The 12253-nt window shown below is 43.4% G+C and overlaps 1 protein-coding gene and 1 long non-coding RNA gene across 3 annotated transcripts in view; one reads left to right on the top strand and one right to left on the bottom strand.

The window, feature by feature from the left end:
- Positions 1–12253, top strand: part of LOC121353608 — a 41374-nt gene that overhangs the window by 6393 nt on the left and 22728 nt on the right. The window contains exon 3 of the long non-coding RNA XR_005955131.1: positions 3765–4121. This is a non-coding gene — a long non-coding RNA (uncharacterized LOC121353608). The remainder of the gene's footprint in view (positions 1–3764; positions 4122–12253) is intronic.
- Positions 1–12253, bottom strand: part of MYO7B (myosin VIIB) — a 48643-nt gene that overhangs the window by 16202 nt on the left and 20188 nt on the right. The window contains exons 21-35 of one of the 2 annotated variants that reach the window (XM_041467549.1): positions 11891–11977; positions 11142–11342; positions 10212–10421; positions 9527–9694; positions 9182–9262; positions 8534–8661; positions 6977–7103; positions 5487–5606; positions 4419–4592; positions 3786–4013; positions 3185–3352; positions 2461–2578; positions 2240–2366; positions 1343–1512; positions 469–650 (exon numbers count right to left, since the gene is read on the bottom strand). In XM_041467549.1, coding sequence (XP_041323483.1) covers positions 469–650; positions 1343–1512; positions 2240–2366; positions 2461–2578; positions 3185–3352; positions 3786–4013; positions 4419–4592; positions 5487–5606; positions 6977–7103; positions 8534–8661; positions 9182–9262; positions 9527–9694; positions 10212–10421; positions 11142–11342; positions 11891–11977 — 2289 coding nt within the window. The remainder of the gene's footprint in view (positions 1–468; positions 651–1342; positions 1513–2239; positions 2367–2460; positions 2579–3184; positions 3353–3785; positions 4014–4418; positions 4593–5486; positions 5607–6976; positions 7104–8533; positions 8662–9181; positions 9263–9526; positions 9695–10211; positions 10422–11141; positions 11343–11890; positions 11978–12253) is intronic. The other variant, XM_041467550.1, reaches the window with a different exon arrangement.

Raw genomic sequence — 12253 nt, 5'->3', positions numbered from 1 at the left:
ACTGAATCCTCATAACTAAAGACAAAACTTACTAGCAGAGTCATTAATGAGAAACCTTGGCTCCCTCAAAGACCATATTCTCTTTAAGTTACCTGATGCACTCAGAGGTTCTCTTGAGGCATTATGTGATTACCACTCAAGTCCAGAGTGAATGCAGGAAAATTAAACTGCACACCCATACCCCTTAATTGCTACCAGTTGCAGGCACTGAAATCTCCCGTGGTGAATAGAATGGGTTTTGGGGGTTTTTAAAGGCATTGCCTTTGAGCAGCTGCAGTCTTCTCCTTAGAGTCTGGGCTAGGCTTAGTTTTGTTTTCAGACAGGACAGAATTAAATGCTTTGTTTCAATGGGAGGTATAGAACTTGTCTAACTTTGGAGGGACAATTATCTTCCAGTTATAAATTGAAGCATATTAACATTTTTATCTTCTTCCAGTCTTTTCACATGGAATGCTTAGCTTTCCTTACCAGCACTTGACTAGAGGGTTTTGTGAGGGAAGGAATGATGTAGATGTCTTCCAAAAATACATTCCCTGTTTTGCCTGTCCTTTCATTCTGGGCACAGATCCAGCCAGAGTCTGCATCCAGCCTTTTGTCTTCGGTGAAGATTAGCAAGTCTCCCTTCTTGAAGGACAGGATGCCAGCATCTTCTGGAAAACAGAATAAAGGGGTACTGTTCAGGCTTGACAGTGTGAGAAAATGCAAAGGGGTTGCAATGTGAAAGACAAGGAAATTGTATTTTGAAGGCCTGAATTCAGTTAGTAGTAGAAAGTGATTTGTGTAAATATGGCTAATTTTCCAGTAACACTTTAGAGAAATCACTTCTGTTTCCTCTGACACCCTGACTTTGATCCACTGAGGGCAATGGCAGAACTCAGTTTGATTCACATGAATGCTGACTTTTGTGTCTAGACTGGCAGCAAAGCATGGAAACAAACTCGGTAGTTGTAGGGAGTTGAAGTTAATGTTTACATTTTAAACATGCATGTTTGAGCTACATCTATTCTACAGGAAATTCCGGTTTACTGCTTCTGTGAAATTCTTCTGCAAAGTATTTCCAGAGAGCCCAGATCCAACTTCCTACTATAAGCAAACTGTGTCCCTGGACACTATATCATCTAAACAAAATACATAAAGAAGGAAAAGGGGAAGGAAAGGTTATTTGTGTGCAAAGCTACTGAATCCCATTGCTTTATGCTTGGCATTGCTGTGCTGATGCATCCCCCCAGGAGCAAAAGGACTCTTGGTGAAGTTCTCCCTCTCCTCTTTGAGTACCTTCAAACAAGTGCTGTGGATTCTCTCATGATTTCTTCCACATCTGTAGAAAAGTTATGAGACTTACCCTGGGATTTTTTCTCCTGCATTGCCACAGCAAATTGTGATCTTTTCTTCAGTCCTTCCAGGAACATCACCACCAGTTCAGCAATGACAACGCTGTTTACAGACGTCAGGACAAACTCCTCGGCACGGAGTGTGATGAGAGTGCAGCTCTGTCCAAATGATTTCACTGCCCTATGTATTATTGAACAATTTGTTACCAGAGCATCTGAAGAACTTACAGACCCATCTGTAAACACAGCCAAGGCACCCACATCTCCTTGCAGATAACTCCTTACAGTGAATATTGGTAGTTCCTAATTTTACTTCCCACGAGCTGGCAGGTGTGAAGGACTGAAGTGGTTCAGCTTTGCTCTGGACTCCACCATGTTTTGTACAAAAGTGCTTTCATATAGAAAAAAAACCACCCTTCTTTTGGAGTAACTCAACAACTAATTAAATCTCTGGCAGTCCTCACAGGGGGCTTTTTTGTGTATGTAAGACCCTTTTCTCCGAGTGACCTGATGCAAGGATGTGTGCCATGAGCAAGCAGTAGTTAACAGCTTTTCTCAGTGATCCTCTTCTGGTCCATGACACCCAAGAAATATGTGAACTCCCAGCATGCACAACAGACAGTGACTTAACTGTGTCAGTTATTTGGGCCATTCTTGTCTTAATGCCTGCTTGTGTTTCCTTCCACCTTTCTGACTGAACAGGATCACTTTACACCAGCTGGAAGGATCCAGTCCTCTCAGTATTTCCTTTACAGGCTGCTCAGTTTTCCCTTTCTGTTTCCCGGACCTAGACTAAACCACCTTTCCAGGCGCAGATCAAATCACCTAAGGAGGTGGCAGAGAAGGTACACTCTTTCTGAGTATGGAAGAGATGCCATCTTCAGATCTTGTCTTTCTGGAGCCCTCACCTGTTGGTGTGGATGCCAGTTATCTCTGGAAAGGTCAGCTCAAGGAGCCGCTTTTCTGACTCATCCAAGAAGCAGATGCCTTTCCAATTTATAGCAATAATGAAGTGGTTCTTAGGCAAGCTGGGTCCTGAAAATACAGAAAAAAAATCCTTATCAATGCTATACAAGTCTTCTCCTATTCATCTTGTATCTGTCCTCTACTCCCAGGCTCCAGGTATTACCTGAAAACTTAGTGACTTCAAAGAATCTGGAAAAAAGCAAAGGCCACTGAAAGCGAGCAAAATCTACAAGTTGCTCCTTCACAGTCTGAGAGGAGAGATGGTCCTGTGTGTATGGGGCCTGCAGGAAAAAAACACACACAAGGTTTTCTCAGTAAAATCTGGTTTGCATGATCTGCAGACAATAAAGAGCAAGCCAAATCCCAGAGATCCCAACAATCCTCTGCTGTTACTGGTGTCAAGGGAACTTGGAGAAAGTAAATCAGGAATGGTCTCCAGGGACCCACATGCAGCTAACCATGCCCACAGGTATCTGGATTCCAAATTTCCCTCAAATCCCCACTGACCTATCTGACCTGTTCAAAGTCTAACACACCTTGGATGCCGTGGAAATAATTCAGGTAATCCTGAATCCTTCTTTCCAGATCAAAACCAATACTTCATGCCATGCCCATCCTGACTAGGTCATCAGATGGAAAATAGAGCCTTAAGAGCTACTCTATTCAGAGATTTAAATGTACTTTTTCATTCTTCCCTCTTGCTCTTCATATGGAACTATGAGTGGAAAGGTTTTCTGCTCCCCCAGACCTATTGAGCTATTTGGGATCTACAAACTAAGCTGGTTTTCCTTCTTCCCCTACAGACTATTAATAAATAAAAATGGTGAAAGAAGCAGAAGCTGGTGCTCGAGAGTGGTTACCCAGCAGTGCCTGACAAAACCTCTTACCTTAGCATGTGCATAGGTTACAAGGCTCACCCACTTTTCCAGGGGCTTGGACTTCAGCTGTTTTACTGGAATACAGTCATGGAGCACCTTCTGCACAAGTTCATTGTGGATGGTATCTCCAAATTGGATATAACAATATTTTGCACCTATCTCCACCAAATCTTCTTCCTGAAACAATTAATCCATTAAAAGAGGCCTAGAAGGATGTTAAAATGGCTAGATAGCCTCTTTCAACTTTGAACCATTTAGGAATGGGATTTTCTCAGTTTTTGTCTGGATAACTCTTAACAGTCACGCAGCATGAGGAGGGGTGAACTTCACAAAATCATAATATCAGAGAGATTATTAGCAAAGATATTTTAAAGTACGACCCAATTTGCCCCTTTGGACATGCCTCCAAGCTCCCACATTGCAAGGAAGGAAAAAGTATTAATTAGAATTGGCAGTGTGACAGCTGGTACAATCACCTGGACACAGGATTGTTCATTAAGAAGGGAAGGGTTGTTCACATCCACTACAAACTCAGTTCATATTCCTGCTTTTTAACGTGGGAAGCATTAATATAGTTTTGTCTCTTTAGGAGGATGAATCAGGAGATCACCTTCTCACAGCGGTACTCTCCAAAGCGAACGCCCCGGATGACTTGGTGGTAGATGAGGTCAGTGCTGACAGGATCCTCCCGGGAGTTGTGCCAGGGGGTGAAGATCTCCTTGCGGAAGTAGAGGCGCCAGGGCGCGTGGCGTTCGTGCATGCCCCGCTCCTTCACCAGCTGCTCGCACTGGGAGATGGCATCCAGGACGTGGTCCCGGCCCCCGCCCAGCGACCAGACCTGCCGCAAAGGGACACTGCGTTTACTGGCATGCCTGCCCTGGGTCTGCCCAAAGGACCACAAACACAAAGCTCCTGCTCTCCTGACGGGAAGAAAAACTCCAGAAAGGTAAGCAGATGAGTATGGAAGTTGTATGTGGTAAGTGGATGTATTTTTACTAGTCAGCTACGTGGCATAGGAAACCTTAGAGGGCTGCAGCAAGAATTGCTGAGTGATGAGCCAAGAGAAAGGCAGAATAGGATTATCAGGCTTGAGATCCAGCTGGGATTCAGAACTGATTTAGTTTCACTGCAGGACTGGGTTGAGGGTGTTCCAGAATTCAGGAGTCCTCATTTGAGACTGGGTGGGCAGCAGCAACTCCACAGACAAAGAAGGGAGCTTCCATTCTATTTTTCTAAACTTTACCTTATCAAACACAGCAATGTAGAGCGAAAACCCAAAGACATCCTTCAGTTTGGTTTTATCTGCTATGAACTGACAGATCTCTTTGGCAGTGGAAGCAGAGTCTGCAGGGACAGTGATGCTTTGGCCATTCATCAGGGTGACATTAAACATAATGGGTTTCTTCTGCTTTGTTGCCTGAAGTCAGAGTTAAATGAGAGAAAAAAATTATGGCCAAACCTTACTTTCTTCTGAAGAATGAAGTAAGCTTTTAGATCTAAGAGCAACACACCCTGTACAACCTGGTCCACAATCTTTAAGTGAATCACCAACACCCACACAGTTTCTTCAAAGTATGGTGAGTTGTAAATATAAATTACATCCCTGGAGTAGCACTGGACTCAAGTTTTCTCCTCCTCACAGCTCAGTAGAGCTGATAATCACATAACAGTGCCAACTGATAGACTTTTCATGAGCCACATTTGTCCTGATGACTTTTGGGAATAGCCTTACGTGCATCAGTGGAGACATGGCCTGAAGCAAGCACACTGCCCAGGAAGATGTGTGTTAAGCAATAGGGTCCCTGAGATTTAGGGAGGAACTGAACTGAGGTCTTTACTTGAAAGGTGGGGGGAGGGGTGGGGGGCATGATTTTTAGTTACTAGGGTGACATTTAAAGGAAGTGGAGGACAATATAGCACCATCATACTTCCTTCTTCCTTTTATTTTAAAAGCATAAGCTTTGCTCAGTTCTTTCCAAAAGTGATAGTAAGAGCTTTCCTCAGGAGGTTGTTTCTGGCCTGTGGTTCCTGAGTGGATGGAGGTACCACCTGCAAATCATCTGCTGCTGCTTACATATTCTTCTGCATTTAGGGTAACTGAATAGCCAGAAGAGGTGTATCCAAATAACTGCCCAGACCAAGGTGGCTGGTCTTCAATCCCCTTGTGCAATTGATTTCCATTATTTGATTTAGGAACGTCTGCTATTACAGGTTAGTGAATGCAGTATAACTACAAAGTAAGTAGTATACTTACAAAAACTAGTACAAAATGTCCCAGATCAATATAATTAAGTCAAAAGAGATCTGCTACCTGAAGTTCCAGCCAGCTGGGAGGTTCAGTCCGGGCCCCATTGCTGTAGGTGCGTCTCAGACGCTCAGCACAGTATGGAGCATAGCCCGTGGGCCCGTGGTGGATGAAATTCAACAGGTACTACAGAGCAGGAGAAGGAGTTAGGATACATTAATCCTCAGAAAACATTAAAAACCTTCTGCGGCTGATAAACTAGATTTCAATAACCCATTAGCTTTCAGTTCACCAGAAGATAGTAAAGATTAGGGTTGGAATTAATGTGTTTTAAGAGGAGGCTTGAGATACTTAGTTTTCACTCATTCTTCAGACCTTTCAGTCCAAAGGGAGAGAAGATTTGTGTCAGTCTATGCACCATGTTTAACTGCTTGAGTAGTGGAGACTTTATTCTTATGGTTAGGTTAGAGCAAGAGTTAGTGTTTTCAACCCGAAGTCTTATGACATGCCGTATGAATGGAAGAGTTGGGAAGAGGGCTAATGGCAGATTAGGTCTAATGATGATTGATACTTTTAGTTCCACCAAGTTCTCTGGTAATATTAACTGAAGTCCATGATTAAGATGGGACATTTGAAGAGATGAATGGGGACAAACTGAGCTTTTGGAGTCTGTATGGCTCTTGGATGACACGGACTTGTATTTACGTATCTGTATTTAGTGCAAGCGTGCCTCATTCACCTGGTTATTTTAATGATTAAAAATATTCCTAGAGGTAGGGTATGGTCATGTCTTTCATGAATTCTGCATGCTTCCAAGAATTTGGATGAAGACTGATGTCAAAATATGCCTGTGGCTTGTGACTGGTTTGTTCCACGTAGTGTCCATTTAGCAGCATTTATGATTAGATTGATTATTTGAACTGGGGCGTTAGTAAAGCAAGGCTGAAGTTTCATGAACGTCCATGGATCCTGTTTGCCTCTCAGATCTAAGAGGAAGCCTGATGTCAAGTTGGAGCTACAGGTTGAGTTTTTATCCTGTGGTGAAGTGGATTTATCATCCATTTTAACTTGGAAATTAATAAATAATATAAAAGTGCAAGTATCTATTTGACTTTTTAGAGCTTAGAGATGTAGGGTAAGGACTGATAAAACTTAGGGCTGTGATTTTGTACTGGCCTCCTGAATATATTTAATCACAAGGGTTGTAACTGGAGACATCTTTGGTTGTCTTTGGCTGGAAAGACAAAATTGGAGAGGTTAAAATTTGCCAGATCCCTTGCAGATTATAGATCTAAAATGAGAGCTGTGATCAACAACAGAATCCACACTGTATGATGTGTAATGAAAAAAAAAATTAAATGTGAATGCAGCAATAATTTATTTAAATTCCCAGATAAGCATATGAGAAGAGAAAGTTTATGCTGAAACCACAGCACCAGCTACTCTGGAAGCCAAACATTTTATGTGGCTGTCAGCATCAAAACATCAAAATACACAAGACACCAACTCAGCTGAGGCGTGTGAGCTGCTGTAGTAGGAAGGGTTAAGCAGTGTACCTTCACAAACGTGTCTGAAGGAGGAAAGCAGCCAAGGCAAAGTGACAGAAGGATCCAGCCACGAGCATAGCTGCTCCTGTTGCTGTTTTCTGTGAGTTGTTTGCAAATCTGGCAATAAATCTCATCTCTGTAACAAAACATGTGAGAGCAACAGATAATTCACTGTCTAAACTGTCTTTGGCTACAGACTGCAAGCTTGGCAGGCTTGCAGCATGATGAGGTAGACCTGAGCTAGGTTCAACCACAACAGCTAAGACAGCACCTGTAAAGCACCTCAGGAAATAGCTTTGTTGTAGAAAAGGCTCCAGGCATGCTTAGAGCCTTTTGCCACCCCTTCTTACTCAGGTGCAATTCCCATGCTGAATTAACTTCTGAGAGAAGCAGGGGGCTGTGCAGGAAAAACAACTGCTGGGTCATCCAGCTGTGAAATGGCATTGCTGTCCAAGAGTCTAGATGTGTAACTTGCTCTGAGCTCTCTACAGCATGTGGGATGTAGCTCATGGCTCTTGTCTGTCTGCTTGTAGGTGGATTTGGGGATAAGGATGGGGTACACCCTGCTTAGGTTTATATCTATATATTTATATATTTACATATTTATATATTTTATTTATATTTATATACAAACTTGGAGTGTATCTTATACAGAAATGGAGAAAGGAGCACTTCAGAGTAAGCTTCTGAAAATGCAAGTTATCTGCAGCAAGGACCTAAGGGAAACAGATGCAAAAATCTGCACACAAATAAAACTGTTATTAAAAAATCATCTTAATTTTTTTTATACTCTTGGAACACACATTTGTCAAATCTGATGTGAGAGGGCATAAATTGGATGAGTTTTCTGTTCCCTCATAGGACATTTGATGAAACACAAACCAAGGGTATAGGTACATAGCCTATGATATGTGGATTGAATGCAATTTTTGCCAGCAGAGAATCTTCTTTAGGGGGTGTCTTGACTGAAACAAAGTGACTGTGAAGAGAGGAATGCAGCCCATGACTGAGGTCAAGGCACAGCCTGTATCCGTGGGCTTTGTTACAGAAAAGTGCTTAGGATAAAAAAGGAGAGGATTCATGAGGTCAGCTCAGAATGAACAAGCTTCTGCTATATTCTCACACCATGCTTGGCTCAAGGTCCAGCCTCACACTGCTTGTAGTCAGGGTTTCTCCTTAGTGTCTGATACTCTCAGCAGTCCACACCTTTGACCATCTCCGATGCGGGGACATTGCTTGAGTGCTCAAAAAGAGGCTATTGGGAAACCTTTCATCCACCTACTATGCATTAACTCCATATTTCTTACTCTTCTTGAGTGACTCCTCCCTCATTCTAGGGCAGTGCTCCACCTTCAAGTGTTATTGAGTTACAGCCCTGAGCTCTGCCCCTTTCCATACCTGTGGGGTATTCAGAAAGCCATACATGGAGGCAGCTGGCCTAAACTGCAACATGAAAATACCAGAAAAGGCAATAAGGGAGTCATTCTCCAGGACTGTGGAAAAAGGATGCTGGATTTCCTTGATGCAAAGGCACCTGGCCCTAGGAAGAGGGTACAAATTTCCTACCTGATGGCAGGACGCAGAATTGCATTGCCAATAATGAAGTGTACTTTTTCTAGGTTGGACATAGGTCTCTGAGAGATCGACATGTCCTCTTGGAAAGCCTCTTCTCCACTTCGTAGCTGCTCTGTCACCTGAAAGAAACAGAGTAGAACCCCAGAGTGCTCTAGAAATCTTCTCTCTTAGCAGGAATCTCTCCCATATATGAGAGACATTCCTTCTCTATCTTACTGGCTAAAACTCTTCCTGCTCAGTGCAGGAGAACCAGGCCATATTACCCCCTTCCCTCTAAAGATAACTCATTAAATGTGTTGTTACAGCACTATCCCTGGCTAGGAGAACTTGCTTGTACTGTCCTGTACAGCCCTAAGCACATGGTTCTCAGTCTGCTCAGGCCTCTGGGCAAGCTCTTTTGTAATGCCAACAATTCTCAGTAATAAATTTCTCCTTGTGTTCTCTGCCAGAGAACAGATGATATTAGTGCACAAGGGGATCACATCCAAAGAACACTGCACCACATATCCCACAAAGGGCTGCCCTGGCTTGGCAGGGAAACAAGTTCTCAGCTGAACATTGCTCACATAACATCTATCAGAAGGTGAAGACAGAGTTTCAGGCAAGAAGAAAGGGATACAATTTATTTCCACCTCTTACCTTCCCTGTCAGCTTGGATGACCGTTTCAGTTTCAGGGATGAAATCCCCTTAGAAATCTTGTTATCCCTTCTGCCTTCTCTCTGCAACACACATTACCATTATAGGAAATCAGTTTAATGCACAGCAAGAATGATTCATTAAGGACAGAAAGATGCTCAAGTGAAGATGTTTTTATTTTTTCCTCTCCTGCCAGAAAGAGCTGAGTGTCCTGCCAGGACTTTTGCACTTGTGGTATTTCAAGTACAGTAGCATGAAAGAGTTCCTTTGCTTTTCTCACTCTTGGTAGAACAGCACAGAAACCAAGGAAAGCAAATAAAAACACAAATATAGCCTGCTTGTCTCACCATATTTGGGCTGTCATTCCTCAACTGGACCTGGTTTTTCCTGCCAAGTGTGTCATATATCTGTGTCATCACGGAGCTGCTCTTGGTGGTGGCACTCTTGGCAAACATTGCTGGCTCTGGCAGGTCCCCCATGAACCTCAGGATGATCACCCACACAGCTAGAGAAGCCTATAGTAGCAGAAAGCACAGTCAGACAATGCCAACAGGACCAATGGCTCCATGTCATTTCTTCCTGTTTAGATTAAGAGCATTTTCTTCCTTTACCTTTATTGGAGGCCTGGCCCTCCCCCTTCTGTCCTATCTCACAAACCAGCAACCCTAACAAGAGCAGAGACATGGATAAGCTCTCATGCTTCTTCTCTCCAGTCCGTTTTTGTCCCCAAAGGGTGTCTGGAGAAGTCAAAACACACCCCTGAGTTCCCTCTTTGGGCAAGAACAAAGGTGACCAGAGACCCTCCACTGGGCAGGTGTTTGTGTGAAGTGCCTGCCAGCAAATAGCCAAAAATGCTGATGGGAACTGCTGCTTTCAATGCTATGGCTCAGGACTATCTCCGGACTATCTCCTTGGCTCTGCAGTCTCTGGTTCCCAGGGCTGTGCCAGAGCCACGACCCAAGGATGATAAGACCTGTAAAGCCAGGGCTGTGGAGAGAGCAGGTGCAACATGAACAACAAGGAGCAAGATACCAGCACGTTGTCCTTGTCATCATGGTAGAGCAGTGGGTGCCGCAGCTGTCTCCGGATATGGGTATGTGTGGAAGACCCCTGGAAATAAGTAGCTGCAAACTTGGGGAAGGTGTACTCTTCCAAACCATGTGCTTCCTCTTCTAGCTCCACACTCATGGGAACCATGTCCAGGTCCACTTCCTCCAGCTTGCTAGGCTTTGTTTCCAAGTCCTGTGCAGAACATGAGGAAGAAGCATATTTTCTTTTACTGAACTCTGATATGCTTATGTTTAGTTTGGTTTTTTTTATTTCCCCTTGGCCACAGATCTTCCAGAATTTGCCTTTCCAGCTAATCCCAAAGCCGTTTACAGTTGCTACCAACAGATCATTTAGACACAGAGCTTGTCCTTCTGAGATGCATCCATTCCACATGGTCTTCCTGTCTTGGTCCTCAGCAAGAATATTGCTGATGGAAAATCCAGGTGTTACTGTTCACATCCTGTACTTATCCATACTATTTTTTTCTGCCCACCTCTTCCTACAAACTTCCAACCTCTCCAGCTATCAGGACAAGTATATCACGAATGTTGCCTTCTAGAATATGGTATAACTTGGGTCATGAACTTTCAGCTTGTTTCAGGCAGAAAATCACTGAGAGCACTGTCAGCAGAGCATGAGGTTGATGCCAAAATGCAGAGGGTGGTACTGTTTGGCTGGGCGAAAGAAACAAATGCAAAGTTTGAAGCTATATAGTCCCTAAACTGCATGTGAGCAAAAACTTTTGGGAACTCACCTCTGCAAGAGATGCCTTACTGACTGGATGACTAATTTGGAGGATTCTTTTACTGTACAGAAGTTCACTAAACAGAACTGACCACTGATGGAATTCCAACAATCAGTGGGCTTACACATGGGATAAGCATGACCCATTACCAGTCTGCAGCTCTGTACCTCAAAACCCAGAGGAGCTTGTCCTTCTTGGCCTCCAATCATAGAAGGTAAAAACCCAAAAATTTTGTCCACCATTTCTTGGTCACTGATAACATCATGATTTGTTGGTTTATTGGCAAGCACGTTCCTCCTTTGTCTTGCTTCTGCCTCCTCTCTGTCCTGAGTTGGCAGGTGTTCCTTCAAACACAGAAATAGACATGACTTGATCATGAACATCATTCTGCTAGAGTGAAGAGGTATGAAGATGAAACACTTTTACAAAGGTGTGTGACTATGAGGTCCAGCTCTGCCAGTGCAGTGTTGAAACAGGAAGTCAAATGTTGCTTTGTGACTGCCAAGCAGTCACAAAGACCTGGCCCATGAGCAGCAGGGCCCTGCTCTTACAGCTGTCTTTATGGACTGCTGGCATATTGATAATGACGTGCAATTATACAAGAATTTAATCAACAAGAGATAACACAGGAAAAGCACAGAATTTCTAACAGAAAATCCCACAATATTGAAAATTTTTAAATGTTTTGTGTCAGGAGACTTGTAATAGTATTGTGCATATTTGGCTAAAGTGCCACCTTAACCTGCAATCAGAAATGTGTATGTGTTTGCCTTGTTATATTTTCAAAGCATCATTACAAATAGGGTTACAACTATGTCTTATCTTTCTTTAAATATAGCAGTGCTCAGAGGTTTGAGCAAGTCCACAGGTGTGAGCTGGGTAATGCTGGCCACTGTTCCTCCAACAGCATACCTACCTTTTCTTCCCTTCCTTTCAGTGGTCCCAGGACTTGGATGAGATGTTTCTCTTCTTTCAAGTGGATATTCCTGGGTTCCAGCTTGTTCTGTGGACAACAGGACTATTCTGTCACTGTTTGTACAACTGCTGAGCCAATTCCCTTCTGCCTTTAACAAGCTGTCCACACCAGGACTTTGTCCCAACAGAGGCTTAGTTCAAGATTTGATATTTTATGGAACAGGCCACAAGCAGAAATCTTCAAACTGGCTTAGTCCTGCTTGTACAGCACTAGTACAGAAAGGAAATCAGGGAGAGGCCTCTCCTGTGCTACGGACTGCCAAGGGTAGCACCTACCAAGACACTGCATTGGGATTCCCTTCTG

This window comes from Pyrgilauda ruficollis, unplaced genomic scaffold (assembly GCF_017590135.1).
Source record: "Pyrgilauda ruficollis isolate IOZ18807 unplaced genomic scaffold, ASM1759013v1 scaffold209, whole genome shotgun sequence".
NCBI lineage: Eukaryota > Metazoa > Chordata > Aves > Passeriformes > Passeridae > Pyrgilauda > Pyrgilauda ruficollis.
The sequence above is the reverse complement of the archived record's forward strand: the minus strand, read 5'-3'. Positions and strand labels throughout refer to the sequence as shown.